Source organism: Cucumis melo, chromosome 7 (genome assembly GCF_025177605.1).
Source record: "Cucumis melo cultivar AY chromosome 7, USDA_Cmelo_AY_1.0, whole genome shotgun sequence".
In the NCBI taxonomy this organism is placed as follows: Eukaryota; Viridiplantae; Streptophyta; class Magnoliopsida; order Cucurbitales; family Cucurbitaceae; genus Cucumis; species Cucumis melo.
The window spans coordinates 12261049-12284034 of NC_066863.1; the positions used below are offsets into that span (position 1 = coordinate 12261049).

Here is a 22986-nt window from a genome sequence, read left to right on the forward strand (position 1 = left end):
AGTAAAAAACTTCATATGTTAAGTTCTTGAAAGACATTCTGACGAAGAAATGAAGGATGAATGATTATGAGATTGTATCTCTGATGCAGGCAACAAACGACATCTTCAAGAATGGGGTACCAAAGAAGATGTCAGTGTTGAAAAACGATCTAGGGCTAGATGCAGCAAAATTAACATAAAAAATTTGCTCTAACCCTTAAAAAGTAAACAGATCGTACATAAACAATCGTATCACCAAAACGCTGCGAAATCACTAGCATTTTCTGAAAATATACACACGCAAACTGGGTTTAGGGTTTAGGGTTAAAGATAATGTTTGATCACATCAGAATAGATTAATGCTTAAGTTTGATAGTATGTTAATCTCAAGTCTAAGGATCAAAATAATCAATTAAGATTAAAACACTATGACACATGTCCATGTAATAATCTAAAAAAAGGTCAATCCAATGCTTATTTTCTAATAAGAAAATATGATTATAATTTATGTCTCTACAAATATAATCATCTGATGTTTATTAATTATAACTCATACTAATCTTAATTTATTATTAGTCAAAGAATCTGCAATGTCACACCCCCTCTCGGACTACCTGCTACCTTAGACCGAAAGATGGCATGAAGCAGACGAACAACGCTTTTCTGTACCGGTATCTGTCGACTCTGCTTAAAACTTTCATGTGATGAACTTGCCAATCTAGTATATAAACTATTATACATGCAACAAAACACAGCGGATCCTAGGCTAGTCAAACACATACATGAAGTGTACCTCAAAATTTACTGATTTCACGGGTAAACCTAAAGACATCTTAATCAAAATATAACCAACAAAAATTTACACAACTACAGCTCCTAAGGCTTATACAAACTGTGGAGTATCTATAACATACAAGGGTGTATATACATCATAACACAACAGACTCTATGCCCAACTCAAAACACGTACTTGCAATCGATAATGGAGCTTCAGCAGACTAAGGCAGTCTATCAGGCACCGAGAACTCGATCTCTACCTGGATAATGGGTAAAACATTTTGGAAAGGGTGAGCTATGAAGCTCAGTGAGTGACTCCGTTTAAAACTATGAATTTAAAGATAAGAGCACATGAAAACTTTACACATATAAATTTGTTTATACAAGTCGTAAATGTAAATGTGTAGTAGTAAGAATAGCTTCCTTAAATACTCAGCATGTTCATCATTGAAATCTAGCAAGGCATATCAAGTATATCGAAGAATTTTAACTAACATGACAAATCTACGTTGTGTAGGGTACACCCAGTACAACAACGTTTACAAGCTTTACGATGTAGTGGGGCCCGCCCAGCACTCATGACAGCATCGTTGTTACGGAGTACACTCAACGTCAACAACGGAATCTAACCAGTTTGCACACGGTAATCTCTAGCCTCAGGCTCAAGATCTCAGTCATGTAGTTAATGAAAATTTCATAAATCATCTAAAAATATTAAAACATGCTTGCTTATAAATTTTACACAAAGCTCGAACTTTAGTCAGCTATTTGGTGAAAAACTGTAGTTCTTGAAACAAAACTTCTTACTAATTCATGCTTTGCTTAAAACATTGTGGTTTAAATACTTTCCAAACATTTAATATCTACGTGCTAGCATAAATTTCTTTAAGAAATCTAGTCTCCAAATGTATACTTGAAAATAGTCATGAAATTCAAATACCTTTCATAGCTTCGTAAGTAAACATTTACCGCATTCAATCATAATAAAAGTTATGGATTATATTTCAAAGTTGGTTTTGTCACTCACCGTCTTGGGCTAGATTCTTGGTCTATAAGCTCAGTTTAATTCTTCTCAGCCTGCCAACAATCCAACCGAGTATTATAACTCTAAACATTTTGGTTTCCTAAAGATATACATAACATGTCGCACCAAAGATGACGCTCACGAAAACAAAGCTTAAGAAATAAAATCCTATTTCAACAACTCTCTGAAATTTTCAGATTTCTAACATAAACTTCAAATGACTATCACTTTCTCAATACTTAACCAAAATGAGTTTTCTTTATATCAAAATCTTCATTTTGAGATCTTCTAAAACTTACCTGAAGACATGTAAATCTGATTCCCCGTGCATAAACTCAGATAACCTTCGAAACAGAACCACTTCCAGAATCACGCGCACACGACCTCTTTAACTTGTCCCTATAATTTAACTGATATTTAGTCGTTTTTGGTTCATGATTTCTTCATGAAAGTTGTAGTAAATTGCATAAGCTTTCGAACCATATAAATTAGAGATTCTAACTCCACCGGTACACTCTGAAATACAAGAAAAACCAGAGACCTCCTGATTTCGAGTGGAAACCAACTGCCCTGTTTTCTTCATCAAAAAGCACCCAATGAATATCCGAATTTGCTCCAACTTTCTTCATAAAGTTTGTTTGAAAATGAGTTAAATTTCAGTAAATATAAATCTCACTTTTTAATTCCTTTTGAAGAGTTCAAACCGAATTAAAAACTAGTGATGTGCAGAATGAACTAAAGTTCAGCCATGGATACACTTTGCTTGAGTTCTCTTCCTCTTTTTCAACCTCAAAATTCTAGTAAAATTCCTCTTCTTCTTCCAAAATCTCTCTTAAATGTTCTCTGCAAATTGAAGAAGGAAAAGAATGGAAGTTGGATGAGAATTTGTCTTCAAAATGCTTGGCGGTGAAGGGAAGAGAAGAAGAAGAAGAAAAGAAAAAATGAAATTTTCTTCTCTTTTTCTTCTTTTTATCCTTTCTTTTCTTTCTTTTATTTAATTTATTTAATAAAACTATTTAATATATATATATATATATATATATATTTACACTTAATTTCCATTTTCTTTTTTTTTTCCACATTTAAAGAAATTAAACCAAGAAAATATCGGGTTTACTACTTACCTTCCCCTTAGAAAATTTCGTTTTCGAAATTTAGAATGTCTTTAACTGAAAAGTATCGGTTTCATGATGTCTCCACAAAACCTTTATGAGTGGAATCGTTTTGTTTCTCAAAACTTGTTCCTTTCTGTCGAGAATCTGAACTGGTTCTTCAACATAACTCAAATCATCTTTTTTTAATTCAACGGGTTGCTCTTGCAACATATGTGATGGATTTGGTATATATTTTCTTAACATGGATACATGGAAAACATCATGTATTCGTGCAAGTTCTATTGGCAACTCAAGTCTATATGCTGCTGGTCCCACTCGTTCAATTATCTGATATGGCCTAATATATCTAGGACTTAGCTTACCTTTTCTTCCGGAAAGAATAACACCTCGCCATGGAGATAATTTCAAGGAAACTTGATCTCCAACTTGGAATTCTAGGTTTCTTCGTCGCTTATCCGCATAACTTTTTTGTCGATCTTGGTCTATCCTCATATTTTCTCTGATCAACTTAATATTGTTTGTCGTAATCTGAACCAACTCAGGACCTACTAACTTTCGCTCTCCCACTTCATTCCATCAAACAGGAGTTCTGCATGGTCTCCCATATAAGGCCTCATATGGTGCCACACCGATACTAGACTGATAGCTATTATTATAAGCAAACTCCATAAGTGACAAGTGGGTATCCCAACTTCCTTTAAGTTAAAGGAAACATGCTCTCAACATGTCCTCTAAAGTTTGGATGGTCTTCTCGAACTAACCATCTATTTGGGGATGAAATGATGTACTAAACTTTAGCCCTATTCCCATTGCTTTCTGTAACTAGGCCAAAATTTAGAAGTAAACCTCGGATCCCTATCTGAAACTATGGACACTAGTACTCCATACTGACTCACAATCTTATCAACATATAATCTACCTAGCTGGTCTAACGTAGATGTCACTTTAATCGGTATAAATCGTGCCGTCTTGGTGAGTCTGTCTACTATTACCCATATACCATCATGTCCACTAGATGTACGAGGTAATCCAAATAGAAAATCCATAGTAATATGCTCTCATTTCCACTCTGGCACTGGCAAAGGATTAAGAAATCCTCCTAGCCTCTGTCTTACTGGTTTAACCTGTTGACAAATCAAACATCTATCAACATATTCAGCTATCTCTTGCTTCATTCCAGACCACCAATAAGTCTTCTTTAAAGTTATGTACATCTTGGTGCTACCTGGATGCATAGCGTAAGCTGAACTGTGAGCTTCTTCTAGAATAGCATTCTTAAGCTCACTGATATTCGGAACACATAATCTTCTCTGTTTAACAATGGCTCCAACTGTTCTCAGCTCAAACTCCACCTCTAAGCCTTTCTTGGATTTCTCAAACTTCTTGTGTAAATTACTGTCTTCTGACTGTCTTCTTACAATCTCAGTTACTAGAGAAGACCGAACCTGAAATTGAGCTAAGAGACTTCCTGAATCCTCTGTAGTTACTACTGCCTTGGAACCTCTTAACTCATTCAACAAAGCTATTCGAATACCACACAAGGCACTCTTCGGAAGTCTTGACTTCCTACTTAATGCATCCGCTACTAGTTGGCCTTACCTGGATGATACTCTATAGTACAATCATAATCTTTAATCAGTTCTAGCCATCGCCTTTGTCTCAGATTTAGCTCTTTCTGATCAAAAATATACTTCAGACTTTTATGATATGTGAAAATATGGCGTTTTTCCCTGAACAAATAGTGTCTCCAGATTTTTAGTGCTAAAGCAACTGCTGCTAGCTCAAGATCATAGGTAGGGTAACTACACTCATGCTCCTTCAACTGCCTTGAAGCATAATGTAACGCCCCAAAAATTAAGATAATTTTGGAGTTAGTTATCTTAATTTTGTTTAATTAAGAAAATTTATTGGGCGTTATTTTGAATCCATTTAATGAGAATTATTTGATTTAGGTGGGAATTGAAATTAATTAAATATTTCTTGGATGAATATTTAATTAATTAGAGGTTTTGGTATGTGGTGTTTGTTAAGTTTTTGTTTAAATGGTAGGTTAAGAGAATTAAGTAAAGTTGTGGATTTTTAGTGTTGTTGAAGTTGAATTTAATTAAATAATTATGGATGTTATTTAATTAAATTGTGGGGTGGAAAGTTTGTTGGAGATTGAATAATTATATGTATATGTGGAAATATATATATAATTATTATGTTAAAGGAAAAGATAATTATATTTGTTGAAATATAATTATTTAAGGAAAAGATAGTTGTATTTTGGAGAAAAGATATTTGGTAAGGGAGAAAAAGTAAAATAATTATATTTTGGGAAAATATAATTATTTGTAAAAGAATAATTATTTTGGAGAAAGATAAATAATAATTAATTATTGTGGAAGATAACTAATAATTATTTTGGAGAAAGACAAATAATAATTAATTATTGTGGAAGATAATTAATAATTATTTTTAGAGAAAGATAAATAATAATTAATTATTGTGGAAGATAATTAATTATTTTTGGAGAAGATAAATAATAATTAATTATTGTGGAAGATAATTAATTATTTTGGAAGAAAGGTAAATAATAATTAATTATTGTGGATGATAATTAATTATTCTGCAGAAAGATAAATATTGATTCTAGAGTAAAGTTGTTATGGTTGGGTTAAGATAATTCATGTTGGAAGTTATAAGTGATTTATTGGAAAAGATTTGATTGATTAAAAGAATTGAGGACTTAAGTTAATTTGAGATTTTGGAGGGAAAAGTTGGTTTTGGTGGAATTGGATTTAATTGAGTATATATATATGGATATATATATATATATATATATATATATATATATATATATATATATATATATTTAATCAATAATTTGGAAAAGTGAAGTTAATTATATGTTGGAATATAATTATATTTGTTTGGAAAAGAAGATAATCCATAAGGAGAGAGATGGTTGATTTGATTGGACGAAAAAGATATATATTTATTTATAAGAGATAATAATGGTTTAAATAAATATATATTTATTGTAGATTTTGGTGAGAGAAAAATAATAATAATAAAGAAGTATTATTATTATTACTAATAGTTATAAATGCCTAAGATTAAGGCATTTATTTAGGAAAGATAATGGAAATAAAGATATATGTATATTTTTTGGTATTATATATATATATATATATATATATATATATATATATATATATATATATATATATATATATATATATATCCTAAAAGGAAAAGGAAAAGGAAATAATAATAATAATAATTATTGTTATTATTTGGGTCTATAAATAGCATTGGAATGCTGAAGATGTAAATAAAGGAAAAAGAAAAAGGTTCTTTATCTTCTTCTCTAAGATAACCCTCTACTGTCGTCGCCTCAGTTGAAGTTAAGATTGGTCTCTTTGGAAGCTTGAGGATTTAAAGTGATGAATTTTTCATCAAGGATAAGAGGATTTTCCAACCTCCATCTGAGTAACCTTGGTAAGCCAATAAAATTAAATTAATATTTTATTAATTTAATTTTGGATCTATTTGGGTTTTCTGTAAAAGGTTCAATTGGCTAAACTTTTTAAGATCTAAATCTTGGATTTTTTCCAATCAAGGTTGAATTGGTTTCAACCCCAATTTTTAGAAAGTTAATTAATTTGGGAGGATTTTTGGATGTTAGCCAATTGCTAATTTCATTAATTAAGATACTAAGTGTTCCTTTTATGATTAGGATCAAGTTAATTGGAGAATTTTACTGTCAACTAGGGAGTACCTTTGTTTGGCTAAAATCTCCAGGTAAGAGATTCTCCTACTAGACCTTCGAACTGAATTTAAGTGACCGCATGTAATTATGATTATGCATTGATGGTAGCTAAAATGCATAACTTGATGCTACTGATAATGACTGTCAGTGTATTGATGTTGATGATGATGGCTAAGATTATTATGTTGATGATTGATGATGATGACTGATGTTATGTTAATGACTGGTAGATTGATGTTGATGATTGTTAATGCATGATATATTAATCACATGATCAAGGACGTTAAGATTAATATTCATGCCATGTTATGATGTTATGTTGTGCTACATGCTATGGATAGGGTGTTCGGTTAACTTTGTCTATTAGAGTCGTGCCTGCATGGGTGTCCTTCGGGATCACCACCTATTTAGGACTGCGTCGTCTGACGGGACCGCCAGTCTAGCATGGATATTGATATGATTCGAGTGATTCGACGGGGTCCTCGCATCCCGATTGTCTTAGTGTTACCTCCGGGTTCACTACAGACCAGCATGTCCTAGGTGCTCCCTCGGGACATCGAAGACCAGATTTTCGTTCCTACGGAAGCGCATGTTGCACGTGTTCGGGAACGTGCCAGAGATTGGGTACCATTTTCAGGACTCTAATGGGAAGTTAACAGACACCTAGCGGGACTAGTAGTAGGTCCCTTACTGAGTATATGTTTATACTCATTCTTTCTATGTTTAATATTTCAGGCGAAGGTAAAGGTAGAGGAAAGCTGGCGAGCGACAAAGAAGGATCCGTGACATGCCATATGGGGACTCCGTTTTGCTTCCGCGTTTATGTTTCAGTGTTTTAATATTCCATTTTTAATGAAAATTTATTCTTCCATCGTTTCAAAAAGTGTCTCTTGTCATTGTTTCTTTTTAGTAACGACCTCAGCTTAGTATAAAGAGTTGGGTCGTTCCCTATCCATAGCATGTAGCATAACATAACATCATAACATGGCATGAATATTAATCTTAACGTCCTTGATCATGTGATTAATATATCATGTATTAACAATCATCAACATCAATCTACCAGTCATTAACATAACATCAGTCATCATCATCAATCATCAACATAATAATCTTAGCCATCATCATCAACATCAATACACTGACAGTCATTATCAGTAGCATCAAGTTATGCATTTTAGCTACCATCAATGCATAATCATAATTACATGCGGTCACTTAAATTCAGTTCGAAGGTCTAGTAGGAGAATCTCTTACCTGGAGATTTTAGCCAAACAAAGGTACTCCCTAGTTGACAGTAAAATTCTCCAATTAGGATATATATATATATATATATATAATACCAAAAAATATACATATATCTTTATTTCCATTATCTTTCCTAAATAAATGCCTTAATCTTAGGCATTTATAACTATTAGTAATAATAATAATACTTCTTTATTATTATTATTTTTCTCTCACCAAAATCTACAATAAATATATATTTATTTAAACCATTATTATCTCTTATAAATAAATATATATCTTTTTCGTCCAATCAAATCAACCATCTCTCTCCTTATGGATTATCTTCTTTTCCAAACAAATATAATTATATTCCAACATATAATTAACTTCACTTTTCCAAATTATTAATTAATATATATATATATATATATATATATATATATATATATATATATATATATATATATATATATATATCCATATATATATACTCAATTAAATCCAATTCCACCAAAACCAACTTTTCCCTCCAAAATCTCAAATTAACTTAAGTCCTCAATTCTTTTAATCAATCAAATCTTTTCCAATAAATCACTTATAACTTCCAACATGAATTATCTTAACCCAACCATAACAACTTTACTATAGAATCAATATTTATCTTTCTGCAGAATGATTAATTATCATCCACAATAATTAATTATTATTTACCTTTCTTCCAAAATAATTAATTATCTTCAACAATAATTAATTATTATTTATCTTCTCCAAAAATAATTAATTATCTTCCACAATAATTAATTATTATTTATCTTTCTCTAAAAATAATTATTAATTATCTTCCACAATAATTAATTATTATTTATCTTTCTCCAAAATAATTATTAATTATCTTCCATAATAATTAATTATTATTTATCTTTCTCCAAAATAATTATTCTTTTACAAATAATTATATTTTCCCAAAATATAATTATTTTACTTTTTCTCCCTTACCAAATATCTTTTCTCCAAAATACAACTATCTTTTCCTTAAATAATTATATTTCAACAAATATAATTATCTTTTCCTTTAACATAATAATTATATATATATTTCCACATATACATATAATTATTCAATCTCCAACAAACTTTCCACCCCACAATTTAATTAAATAACATCCATAATTATTTAATTAAATTCAACTTCAACAACACTAAAAATCCACAACTTTACTTAATTCTCTTAACCTACCATTTAAACAAAAACTTAACAAACACCACATGCCAAAACCTCTAATTAATTAAATATTCATCTAAGAAATATTTAATTAATTTCAATTCCCACCTAAATCAAATAATTCTCATTAAATGAATTCAAAATAACGCCCAATAAATTTTCTTAATTAAACAAAATTAAGATAACTAACTCCAAAATTATCTTAATTTTTGGGGCGTTACACATAAGCTATTACATTCCCATCTTGCATAAGCACACAACCTAATCCTAGCCTTGAAGCATCACAATAATCACATAGTCCTTCCCTATTATAAGAAGTGCCAAAATAGGTACTGTACCTAGTCTTTTCTTCAATTCCTGAAAACTTTGCTCGCATTTATCTGACCACTCAAACTTAGCATTCTTCCTTGTCAAAGCAGTCAAAGGCAATGCCAATCGTGAGAAATCCTCAATAAAATGCCTATTGTATCCTGCCAAACCCAGGAAACTACGTACTTCTGTCGCACTAGTTGGTCTTTCCCAATTGACAACTGCTTCTACTTTTTATGGATCGACACTAACTCCTTTTGCTGAAACTACATGCCCTAAAAATACTACTTGTTCCAACTAGAACTCACATTTGCTGAACTTAGCATATAACTATTTATCACGTAGAGTCTGTAGAACAATACTCAGATGTTCCTCATGTGATTCTCTGTCAACCGAGTAAACTAATATATCATCAATGAACACAATCACAAACTGATCTAAATACTGATGGAAGATCCTGTTCATGAGATCCATGAAAACCGCTGGCGCATTCTTTAAACCGAATGGTATAACTCGAAACTCATAATGCCCATACCTCGTTCTAAATGCTGTCTTAGCAATATCTGATTCTGTAACCTTCAACTGGTGGTATCCTGACCTTAAGTCAATCTTAACAACACTGCTCCCCTTAGTTGATCAAATAAGTCATCGATGCGTGGTAAAGGATACTTGTTACGTATTGTAACCTTGTTTAATTGTCTATAGTCAATACATAATCTGAGGGTACCATCTTTCTTTTTCACAAATAGCACTGGTGCTCCCCACGACGAAACACTAGGCCTGATGTATCCCTTGTCAACTAGTTCTTGTAACTGCATCTTCAATTCTTTTAGCTCGCTTGGAGCCATTCTATACGGTGCCTGTGAAATAGGTGCTGTTCCTGGTAATAATTCAATGGTGAACTCAATCTCTCTATCAGGTGGCAAACCTGACAGATCATCTGAAATACATCAAGAAACTCTTTCACCACACGAACATCTTCTGGCTTTAGCTTTTCTCTCTGCACTACTACGATGTGTGCAAGAAATGCTGTGCAACCCTTCCTCAACAATTTCTCAGCTTTCAAAACTGAGATTAAACTTCTAGAAACGACCTTCCTCATACCTCTAAAAACCACTTCAGCAAAGCCTGATTTTCTGAAAACGACTTCCTTCTTATGGCAATCCATAGATGCATAGTGAGCAAATAAGAAATCCATTCCCAAAATTACATCTAACCTCTGCAACTTTAGTGGTAGCAAGTCCACTAGCAGATTGATACCTTCTACTAAAACTTCACAATTACGTAACACCTCATTAACAAGTAAAACGTCACCAACTGGAGTGTATATAGCTAACCCCTCAGATAAAGGCTCTAACATCCTATCCAGCTTAGTCAGAAATATACTGGTAACAAAGGAATGCGTAGCACCTGGATCAAATAGAACATCTGCAGGTACATTACAAATAAGAATCGTACCAGTAATAACGTCTGGTGCGTCCTCCGCTTCTTGTTGAGTCATAGCATAGACTTTTCCTTGTTGCCTAGGTCTTCCAACAACTCCCTTTTGCCTTGCACCACCGGTGCCCTCTGTTGGAACCACTGAAACTCTCGATTGCTCAACTGTCTGGAATCCAACTCCCTGATCTCTCTGAACTGTCATGTTCAACTGCGGACAATCTTTCTTGAAATTTCCTGGTTGTCCGCACTGGTAACATACACCAGCACCTACCAAACACTGACCCCGATGGTTCTGCCACAACTCGTGCATGGTGTTTGCCTGACGGTACTAACAACGGACTCCTGACCTTGTTGCGATCTTACTGTTGATTTAATGGGTTCACTAGGTATTCTCTGGCTCTGTCTCTGAAAAACACTACCATAACTCACGTTCCTCGATGCTTGGCATCCAGAGCGATTCTTAAAATCTTGACGGCTTGAAATATTTATCCCAGGCGTGAACCTCCGCTGCTCACGGCCTCTAAATCCACTAGCTGTTGAAGTCCCACGACTAAGCTCCACTGTTGGTTTCTCTTCTGTTATACTCTGCTCCATACGAAGGGCGGTCTCCACTACTTGAGAGAAATTCGTCCACTTAGCAATGGCTGTAACTGGGGTACGTATTTCAAAAGGCAACCCTCTTTCAAACCTTTGGCACCTGTCACTCTCAGAAGCTACAATAACGTCAGCATACCGTGAAAGCTCGGTATACTTCCTCTCATATTCAGCCACTAAAAGTGATCCTTGTTTCAACCTCAGAAATTCATGCCTCTTGGCTTCGCAGTATGTGCCGGGATAATACTTATCTTCGAATATGCTTCTAAAAGTCTGCCAGTCTAAAGCATGTGCATCACTGCGCCTTGCTAATATAGATTTCCACCATCTTCCAGCCTCTTTTTGCAACAAAAATGTTGCCAATCTAACCTTTCCCTCCTCAGGACAATTCATCACATCAAAACACTTTTCAAGCATATTCAACCAGTTCTCTGCATCAGCTGGATCTGTGGAACCCTCAAACACTGTAGCCCCTAACTTCTTCAGTCGTTTAATTCCGTATGCCTCTTCTGGATCACTAGGCTCTACACTATCTGGTTTTCCTATTTCCTGTGTAGTTCTCGCAAACTGCTCATTTCCCGCCCCACCTCGAACTCTTAGGGTACTAGATTCCCCTACAGATGGTCCTTGGGTAGGACCTTACATCCCGTCCTGATTCTACCGGCGTCGTCTGTAAGTACGTGGTGGCATGACTCCTATAATATGCCAACACATTAGACATACTATAAATACTTAACTCAAATGCATGATACTAAATGTCTATTCACATATTAATAATAATTGGACTCACTTCTACCCTTACCTAGACCATACTCCACTACTTCCCTTTAAGCTAACTTGACTTTCAATTATTTACTTTCCAGTTTCTTCTTAGAGCTAACCGCTCTACCTTAATTCCCATGGAGCAAACTGCTCTGATACCAAGTTGTCACACCCCCTCTCGAACTACCTGCTACCTTAGACCGAAAGATGGCATGAAGCCGACGAACAACGCTTTTCTGTACCTGTATCTGTCGACTCTGCTTAAAACTTTCATATGATGAACTTGCCAATCTAGTATATAAACTATTATACATGCAACAAAACACAGCAAATCCTAGGCTAGTCAAACACATGCATGAAGTGTACCTCAAAATTTACTGATTTCACGGGTAAACCTAAAGACACCTTAATCAAAATATAACCAACAAAAATTTACACAACTACAGCTCCTAAAGCTTATACAAACTGTGGAGTATCTATAACATAAAAGGGTGTATATACATGATAACACAACAGACTCTATGCCCAACTCAAAATACGTACTTGCAATCGATAATGGAGCTTCAGCAGACTAAGGCAGTCTATGAGCCACTGGGAACTCGATCTCTACCTAGAAAATGGGTAAAACATTTTGGAAAGGGTGAGCTATGAAGCTCAGTGAGTGACTCCGTTTAAAAATATGAATTTAAAGATAAGAGCACGTGAAAACTTTACACATATAAATCTGTTTATACAAGTCGTAAATGTAAACATGTAGTAGTAAGAATAGCTTCCTTAAATACTCAGCATGTTCATCATTGAAATCTAGCAAGGCATATCAAGTATATCAAAGAATTTTAACTAACATGACAAATCTACGTTGTGTAGGGTACACCCAGTACAACAACGTTTACAAGCTCTACGATGTAGTGGGGCCCGCTCAGCACTCCTATCGTCTTTGTCGTAGTGGGGCCCGCCCAGCACTCACGACAGCATCGTTGTTACGGAGTACACTCAACGTCATCAATGGAATCTAACCAGTGTGCACATGGTAATCTCTAGCCTCAGGCTCAAGATCTTAGTCATGTAGTTAATGAAAATTTCATAAATCATCTAAAAATATTAAAACATGTCTGCTTATAAATTTTACACAAAGCTCGAACTTTACTCAGCTCTTTCATGGAAAACTGTAGTTCTTGAAACAAAACTACTTACTAATTCATGCTTTGCTTAAAACATTGTGGTTTAAATACTTTCCAAACATTTAATATCTACATGCTAGCATAAATTTCTTTAAGAAATCTAGTCTCCAAATGCATACTTGAAAATAGTCATGAAATTCAAATACCTTTCATAGCTTCGTAAGTAAACATTTATCGCATTCAATCATAATAACAACTATGGATTATATTTCAAAGTTGGTTTTGTCACTCACCGTCTTGGGCTAGATTCTTGGTCTATAAGCTCGGTTTAATTCTTCTCGGCCTGCCAACAATCCAACCAAGTATTATAACTCTGAACATTCTGGTTTCCTAAAGATATACACAACATGTCGCACCAAAGATGACGCTCACGAAAACAAAGCTTAAGAAATAAAATCCTATTTCAACAACTCTCTGAAATTTCCAGATTTCTAACATAAACTTCAAATGACTATAACTTTCTCAATACGTAACCAAGATGAGTGTTTTTTATATCAAACTCTTCATTTTGAGATCCTCTAAAACTTACCTGAAGACATGTAAATCTGATTCCCCGTGCATAAACTCAGATAACCCTCGAAACAGAACCACTTCAAGAATCGCGCGCACACGACCGCTTTAACTTGTCCCTATAATTTAACTGATTTTTAGTCGTTTTTGGTTCTCGATTTCTTCATGCAAGTTTTAGTACATTGAATAAGCTGTCCAACCATACCAAATAGAGATTCTAAGTCCATCGGTACACTCTGAAATACAAGAAATACCAGAAACCTCCTGATTTCGAGTGAAAACCAACTGCCCTGTTTTCTTCATCAAAAAGCACCCAATGAATATCCGAATTTGCTCCAACTTTCTTCATGAAGTTTGTTTGAAAATGAGTTAAATTTTTGTAAATGTAAACCTCACTTCTTAATTCCTTTTGAAGAGTTCAAACCGAATTAAAAACTAGTGATGTGCAGAATGAACTAAAATTCAGCCATGGATACACTATGCTTGAGTTCTCCTCCTCTTCTTCAACCTGAAAATTCTAGTAAAATTCCTCTTCTTCTTCCAAAATCTCTCTTAAATGTTCTCTGCAAATTGAAGAAGGAAAAGAATGGAAGTTGGATGAGAATTTGTCTTCAAAATGCTTGGCGGTGAAGGGAAGAGAAGAAGAAGAAGAAAAGAAAAAATGAAATTTTCTTCTCTTTTTCTTCTTTTTATCCTTTCTTTTCTTTCTTTTCTTTAATTTATTTAATAAAACTATTTAATATATAAATATATATATATATATATATATATATATTTACACTTAATTTCTATTTCTTTTTTTTCCAAATTTAAAAAAATTAAACCAAGAAAATATCGGGTTTACATAGAAAATTATCATTTGTAGGTATTCTGCATATTTTCACAACTGCTCTTTCAAAACACATATCAAGAATGCGATCTATATTCATCTTTGTTAGACTGAAAACTTGCATCTGTGTAACCATTTACAACTAGCTCATTTTCAAAGCCTTTATATAGTAAGAATGCATCCTTAGTTTTTCTCAAAGGATTTTTTTTCACTATTGTCTAGTGTGCTTCACATGGATCTGACTGGTATCTACTAGTTAAACTTAATGCGCATGATATATCTTGTCGAGTTCATAGCATGACACATGTGTCTTTGGAACTAATTCTCGAAGAGACTTATGTCATGTGCCATTGGCGAGAATCCTCTCTTGGAGTCTTGCATATTAAACCTCTTTAGTATTTTTTCAATATAAGCACTTTGAATTAGGCCTAAGAATCTTCTAGTTCTATCTCTATAGATCTTAATGCCTAAAATATAAGAAACCTTGATAACTTGTAGAAATACAAGTTATTATAGCCTTTTAGGTAGAACAATAGAGCCAAAATGCAAGATAGTGTGTCAAAACGTGTAGCTTCTATCGACTTCATAAACATAAGAGAATATAAATTGCATAAGTCTCTACGCCTGTTTTACTCCATTTTTAATGTTTTATCGCATGATTATAATGAAAAGAAGAAGACAGTGAATCACAGAGGAGCGAATGTTATGCAATAAGAAGCTTGTCTAGTGACTAAACATCTCTAGGCGAGAAACCACATTATCATACGATAAAGATTCACTTGAGAACAAGAATGGTAGTTGGAGTTGATGTGACTTAACAATACTGCAATCAATACTGACATGATAAGAAGAATAGAAGTTTTCCACTGAAAGTAGTCTATATAAAGCCTTCTTCTACACTAAGTAACAAGATGGTCTGAAAGGACTAAAACCTAGAGACCTCCATTGGAGCCGGTGGAAAGGACTAACTTTTCTGCCTTCTGTAAAATTCATCCTCTTCTTCGGTCAGTCTTATAAGTAAGAGCTTAGAGAGAAACCTACAAAAAGATCCACCATTTTCTTCCCCTTAACTTGTAACATCTTTCATCTCTTTACTTCCTATTTTTGTATTTCATTGTAATGTATGATGTTTGCTTGTCATTTGTGGGGAGTTAGAGTTTGTTAGGAGATAATGCTTGTTGGGGGTCAATCCCACTTAATTGTGCCTACAACTTGACTTAGTTGGTTAGTTCTACAGGCTTAGTGAGGTAAAACATATTTTGTTCTTCATAACGTATCATTGATTCAAGATCATTGCATGCAAAATGCTCCCAATGTCTCTATTTATCCATACTTTTAAGTCCTCATCGTGTACATGTCTTCTATTGCTTGCTCAAGTGTAAGTGAAACAATTGGTTTATTTGAGTGATCCAGAGTCAAACATGGTTGAATAAATTATTCTCTTTATGCTCGGACTCAGGGTTGTTTTTATGCGTAATTAATTCTATGCGATAAGTCATCAGATATGATCATTGTATGCGAATTACTCACTATGTATCTCTTTATCGCATGAGAGCTATGTCCTCGTTAAGTACAAGTTTTCCTATTGCTTGCCTAAGTATAAGCGAAACAATAGGTTTATCTAGATGATCCAAAGTCGAACACAGGGAATTGATATCAAAGGTTATTTCTAGAACTAACTCCTCATTCAAGTGATATAAAGAATAAAGAATAAAGAATAATGAATAAATAAATGTAAGCGAAACTATAACTACTTATGTACACTAGAGATTCTGTAAGGGGAATTAGACAGACGCAAAATGAAGATGCGAATTAACTTGCTTTAAAATGGGTGAAGGAATGTCCATGTATTACTAGGTGATTAGGCCATGATGGTCTTGATGCGATATAGCTTTCATATCTAGTCTATGATTAAGCCGAGCTCCTCTTTGAGTCTTTAAATGTTACACTTGTCCTCATGTTGGGGTACAAATGACTCAACCTAGTTAGGCAAGATATATCTAGAAGATTTCACTTATAAAACATATAAATCTTCACGTTTAAGGTCAACAACCTCTTGGTGCCTCTTACCCACACTTGTATTTTTGTTGGGCTACAAATGATGGAAGTTATCTCACTAAGGTGGAGTTTGTCTCCAAATTCCTTCTTGCTCACGTTAACCATATGCTTGCTACTTGCCATCTCGAGTAGTTGGCGATATACACTGGCTAAGTGATAAAAAATAGCTCAACTAACTTGATAAGTGTTACAAGCAAAAGAACTTATCGAGAATCTCACATAAGTCCTTCTACGTAACACATTGATAGATGAAAAGTAAAGAGATGGGATTGAAGAGTTATAAACATGTAACATGTAATATGTACAATATGAACAACATATATTACAAAGAATACAAAAATGGAAAGAAAAGAGACTGGAAATTCATTACAAGTTAGGGAAAATGGGAAATAAACTTCCCTCCTTTCAAACATCAAGCTCTCACTCATAGCATGATCGGAGAAGATGAAGAAATCTCTTAGACTAATACTTTTCACCACTCTCTAGGATTTGACCCATTAAGGGATTTGGCTCTTCACATAGTCAGCTCCTTTTTGGTCCATTTAGACCTTCTTCTCTTGATGTAGAAGGAGACTTTATATAGGCAACTTTCGACGAAAAACTTCTATCGTTCTAATCATGTTAACGCCGAATGAAGCTTTTGTCAAGTCATCTCAACTCCAACTATCATTATTTTCCTCTAGTGAATCATCTTTGGTGATGATGTAGATCCTCGCCTAGCAATCATTCTCGCTGGACGAGCTCTTCTATTGTAGCTCTTGCACGAGATTCTCTACGATTCACTAGTCTCTTCTTTTGTTTCTATTTATGCGTTAAGAAACTAAAAATGCGGTAAAACATGCATAGATACTTATGTAAAGTGTATTTCTAAATACTTATATTTTTTCAACGTAATTATGGCGTTTTGATACATTTCTTCTACATTTATGTCTCGTTTATTCTATAAAAGAGGCTACGATAACTTGTATTTCTACAAGTAATTAGAACACAGGGAATTGATATCAAAGCTTAGTTATATGGTTCCCTAGGCATTTAGGAAGTATAAAAGAATAAACTATACAATATAAATGAGTGTAGCTTTAAACTATAACTACTTATCTACACTAAAAAATCTGTAAAAGGGAATTGAAATGGATGCAAGATGGCATTGTGAACTAACTTGTATAAAAGAAGAGGTGAAAGAAAGTTTATGCATTACCAGATGATTAGGCAATTAAAGATCCTTGATGCAATATAACTTATTTAACGTGCATGTGATTAAGGCGAGCTCCTCTCAGAGTCTTTAAATGCCACACTTGCTCACCTATTGGGATCCAAATGACTAAGATGCGTTAATCAAGTTATATCTAGAACGCTTCACTTACAAGACTTATAGAACTTTGCATCTAAGGGTGACGACCTTTCTGTGCCTAATACCCACACTTGTTCTCCTTTCGGAATATAAATGATGGAAGTTATCTCGCCAATGTAGAGTTTATCTCCAAACTCCTTCTTGCGCATGTTAACCATATCCTTGCTACTTGCCCTCTCAGGTAGTTATCGAGATACACTAGCCAAATGATGAAAATAACTTACATAACACAATAAGAAATATAAGCTAACCTTCTTATCAAGAACTTATCATAAGATCTAAACTTCAAATAATACACAAATGGATGAATAGTAAAAAGATGGACAATTGAAACTGGTATAGATATATGCAATGCATTAAAGAATATAGGTCTTCTACCACTGTACAATATGAACAAATACATTACAAAGAAATACAAGGAAGGGAAAGAATAGAAAAGACATTACAACTTAATGGAAGTGGGGAATGGAATCTTCTTCACTCAACCCCTAGCTTCCACTCGTCGACTAACTGAAGAAGATAAAGAAAGACTTTACAAATGGCGGAAAGAATACTCCTTCCCACCACTCTTTAGGGTTCATCCCATTCAAGCTGGATATGGGTTCATGTAGACCCAGATAGTTTCTTGATGGTGCGGAGTCTTTTATAAAGGCAGATTTAGGCAGGAAATCTAATTTTTTTAACATGTCAGCGTCGAACTCTGCTCCTATGTCAAGTCACATCAACTCCATCTACCACTTTGTCTTCTAGCAAACCTTTTCTTGCCTACTAATATGGCCTTCTTGCCTAGTCTTCGTGCGAGTTCCTTTGAGATTCGTTAGCTTCTTCTTTTATTCTTAATCATGTGCCTGGACATTAAAAACAGGGTGAAACAGGCATGAAAGCTTATGTAAAGTATATTTCCAAATATTTATGAATTTACAACATAAGCTATGCATTTTGAAACATTTCTTATGCATGTTGGTCTCATTATTCTCTTTAAAAGGCTATAATAACTTGTATTTCTACAAGTTATCACACCCTCAAATTTAGAATAATGCTTGTCCTTAAGTGTCACTCCATATTATGCTTGTCCCTAAGCACATTCCTCCTCAAAGACCCACCTTTCCTCTATGCAGTTCTAAACTTCTCAAAATGCGATCAGGTTTTATTCGGTAGTCAGAGTCTACTTTCATCGCGTACTTCTCGCTATAAAATCATTTAACTTAAAAATGTGGCAAACTCAATACTCAAAATATCCTTGTTCATTCCTCTCATGAATCTTATTTTCCATTTTTGAGAAATAGCTAAAGTTTTTGAAGAGTTTTGAATCCTTTTTATTTGGCAAAAGACTTTTATTTATTTACTGGAATGTTTAGCATTGAGTGAGAAATCTTGGTCACTATATGAGTCTGTTCCTCTCGTCAACTATAACTCATATTACCTCTTATACTAAACTCTTTACTTTTTACTTTTAAAGCTTTGCTTCTTATTTTTGGTGAGAGGAGGCAACATAGGAGTTGTTATTTTTAATTGAATAAATGAATGATATAAATTTTAAAATTCTTACACTTGTTGGCATTGCTTTAACATTAGTTAAAACACCTTAATTTTAAACGCAATGATAGGATTTTCAAAAAGTTACAAAAGCTTTAACTCAGACTTTGCACACCCTTAAATTTAGAGCTTAGCGATGTGCTCATTGCTAAAAATTGAATGATAAGATTATTCGTAGAAAAATCTTACAAAAGTGGTTTGAGGTAAAGCTTGCTTGCTTGCTTGATAAACTTTAGAACTGTTTCCAATGTAAGTTTTCTTAACAAGTTTAATGCCTAAATAACAATTGAAACTTTATTTCATAGGGTTTATTTCACTGAAGTAATCGTTGAGATGCAAAGAAAAATTAAAGTACTAAAAGGTGGCAAGCGAAGCATGCGACATGATAAACTATATGCATAATAATTATGCCAAAGTATGTACTAGTATTGAAAATAACATAAATATAAGGAAATATAATTTACATAAGTGAATTAAAAATTCTCAAAAAGAAGAAAAATACATAAGTACAGAACAATCCCCTTTTTAAGGTTTTGGTGGTGGAGGTGTTGGTTGTAATTCTTGTGGTGGTAGTGGAGGTTGTTGATTCCTCATCGCTCCAACCGTTGGATCAAAACGCGTTAGGGGTCTTGTTATGTTCTGCGAAACTTGAGGTACTGGAATGGTGGTACAAAACAAAAGGTGCCGATATCTTAATAATGCAAACAATTGCGTGTCTCACCTTTCAGCCAGCTTCTCTACTAAACTAGTCAGCTTTTTGTTATGTTCCCACATCGCCTTATTTTGCTGCCTCATTGCAAGAAGTTGTGTCTGGAACTCCTGATTCCGCATTTTAATTTCCGTCATTTCCCCATTTAGTTGATTTAATTATACCTCAACGTTTGCAATTGCTATTGTCCATCTTCAACTCAGAATCACTCAATTTTCTTTGACTCTTAAAATGCATCTTACAAGTTCCTTTGGCACTAGATTATATCTTCAAATCCATTCTCCATAGGCTTGCATATAAAATCGTCGATAAATTTAAGGATACAATCCTAATCAACTTTGTCTTCTCCTCCTCTTATTGCCTCTTTCCTTTGGTTTGCTCACCTGGAGGCTTTTGGAGTTGACTTTGGCGGTGAGGGGAGGCGTGTCTCGCCATCTACCTTGGGGTTTATTTCTTTTTCCCCTTATAGTGGGTTATTAACTTCCTCCTCTACAACTTCTTTTCTTTTAGGAGACAAAATTGGCCTTTCCGCCCCATTTTCTTGCTTGTCATTAGATTTGTCATCAATAAACGTGGTAGGGTTTGAGATGGAGTCTTAGAAGACATCCTAATTGAAGTCTTCAGGGCTTAAGGATTTATTTTGGCTAGTTGGATTAGCGACAAGTAGTAGAGGATTTTCCTCTTGTCACGGGATTAAGGTTCCTTCTTTATTCTGTATAACAATGGCAAGATTTTTATTAGTCTCTTGCTTGGAAGGGGGAGAGGTATTTTGTATTTGTTGGGTTGAGGTTGGCAATTTGGATTTTTCGGGAGGTGATGGTGTTTTGGACTTAGTGGGAGTTTAGGAACTGATGGCCTTTGAGGATTTGGATTTATCGAGTGAGAGGAGTTCTATGGGCTTCTTCTTCTTGGGACTCTTTGTGGATGTAGACGACAAGGTTTCTTTAGAGTCCATAGCCTTAGAGGATTTTACTCTTTTCAATCCAGAGGCCTCCTTCCTTGCTTTGTTGTTTGCATTTTTGTGGGACTTCTTCTTCTTCTTTCTCATCTTCATCTTCACCGTTCACTTTTTCAACCTCAGATTTACCATCTTGCTTGGTTCTAAGACATTTTAACTTTGCCTTGTTCTTGTGGATGCCAATTATGCAGTGAACGGTTGTGGCTGACCAAACCTCATCCTTTACCTCTACCTGAGGAATCTGCTTTAACACTGAACTTGCCTTTAAGCACAATTACTCAATTAAGTGTGGAAGTGTCTTGCTTTATGAGGATGCTTAATCCAAGCGATGATGTGCTGACTTACTATCTCGCCTATATTCATCGAAAGATGCTCCATTATGTAATAAACCAACATTATACATTCCATGGAGATGGTGCTATCCTGGCCAGTTGGCATGATCTTCTTCTTTACAAAAACCAACTAGATGATGGCTTCTGTGTTTAGATTATGCGGGAAGAGCTGATACTTTCCGGTTGGCGTTATGTCCCATTTTGTCCAGGGCTATACGACTCTCTTCATCATATCTCCTAAATCTCTCTCGTGTGGATTTTTTAAAATTGCATGACCTATCTCATTCGCCTCAATCTAAAGAGTTTATTGATTGCGTTTGGCCCAAAATAAACTTTTTTCCCCTTGACCATGGTGTAGTGTTCTTCTTCACTAATGTATCCTTTGTAGAACATCTTCACTACGTCATGTCTTATTACGGTCATGCGTTGGAAAAATCTCTCCCATCTGAAGCTTGAAAAGGTGACGAGAGGAACCTTAACAAGGTCTTCTTTTTCATTGTAACCTTTCTCTTTTTCTTTGGCCTTGGCGCCTCTTCCTCTAAATGACTTAAATTTTCGAACTCCTTCTCAAACTCCTTGCAATGATCTTTAAATGTCATGTCTTTTCCCTTGACCTTTTCCGCAGACTGGGCCGCTTTCTCTATCTCACTAATAAGTTCTTCTCACCTCTTTTTATTTATTTCCAACATTTCTTTCGTCGAGGCCTTCAAGCCTTGTGCTTTTACTTTTATTGTTAATTAATAGGCCATAAATGACTTTTTTAGTCTTCTTCTAGGTCTTTTTTGCCAATCACTCAAACTTAGTTTCTGCGATAGGCAATGAGGTGCTATCAGCTACGTTTGGTGTTTCTCTTATCACCTCGCCTTCCTTTCTCACCTCTTCTTCTTTAATTTTCTTCTCATATTCTTTCTTCTTCTTGTTATCTTCTTCCTTCTTCTTTTCTTCCTTCTCCTTTTCTAATTTTTCTCTCTCAACTCTCTCTTCTTTCTCCTTTTTCTTCTCTTTTTTTTTCTTTAATGTCATTTTCAACTCTCTCTTTTTCAGCCTTTTCTTTTTTTTAACCTTTCTTCCTCTTTTTTTTCTTGAATTCTCTCTAGAGACGATGGCGAGTAGGTCTCCTAATTTATCCTTTGGCAGTTGGATTTTTACACCATTAATAATAACCGTTTTAAGTTGTATTTTTCTTTTTTCCTCCGGCACATGACCGTTGTCTAAAGATTGCTCTACTGCTTCATTGGACAGGCTTGCTTTGCCAAGAGTGGCTTGGTATTTCTTGAGGGCTTTGGTAAAGGATTGCTCTCCAGACATGGTTG

At 34.4% G+C, this 22986-nt stretch overlaps 1 protein-coding gene across 5 annotated transcripts; it reads right to left on the bottom strand.

The window, feature by feature from the left end:
- Positions 1 to 507: 507 nt before the first annotated feature.
- On the bottom strand, positions 508 to 14566 carry LOC127150242 (uncharacterized). 5 transcript variants are annotated; one of them, XR_007822420.1, is made up of 3 exons: positions 13920 to 14566; positions 12576 to 13673; positions 508 to 772 (listed from the first exon to the last, which is right to left on the bottom strand). XR_007822420.1 is itself a non-coding variant. In XM_051087599.1 (3 exons), the coding sequence occupies exon 3, from the start codon at positions 11161 to 11163 to the stop codon at positions 10243 to 10245; it is 921 nt and encodes a 306-aa protein (XP_050943556.1). In that variant the 5' UTR covers positions 11164 to 13673; positions 13920 to 14019; positions 14106 to 14566; the 3' UTR covers positions 9348 to 10242. The 5 variants fall into 5 exon arrangements, 2 of the variants coding, with proteins under 2 accessions (XP_050943556.1, XP_050943555.1); XR_007822421.1 differs by having other exon boundaries at positions 759 to 1016; positions 13624 to 13673; XR_007822419.1 differs by lacking the exon at positions 508 to 772 and adding an exon at positions 1072 to 1696 and having other exon boundaries at positions 13537 to 13673.
- Positions 14567 to 22986: the final 8420 nt, after the last annotated feature.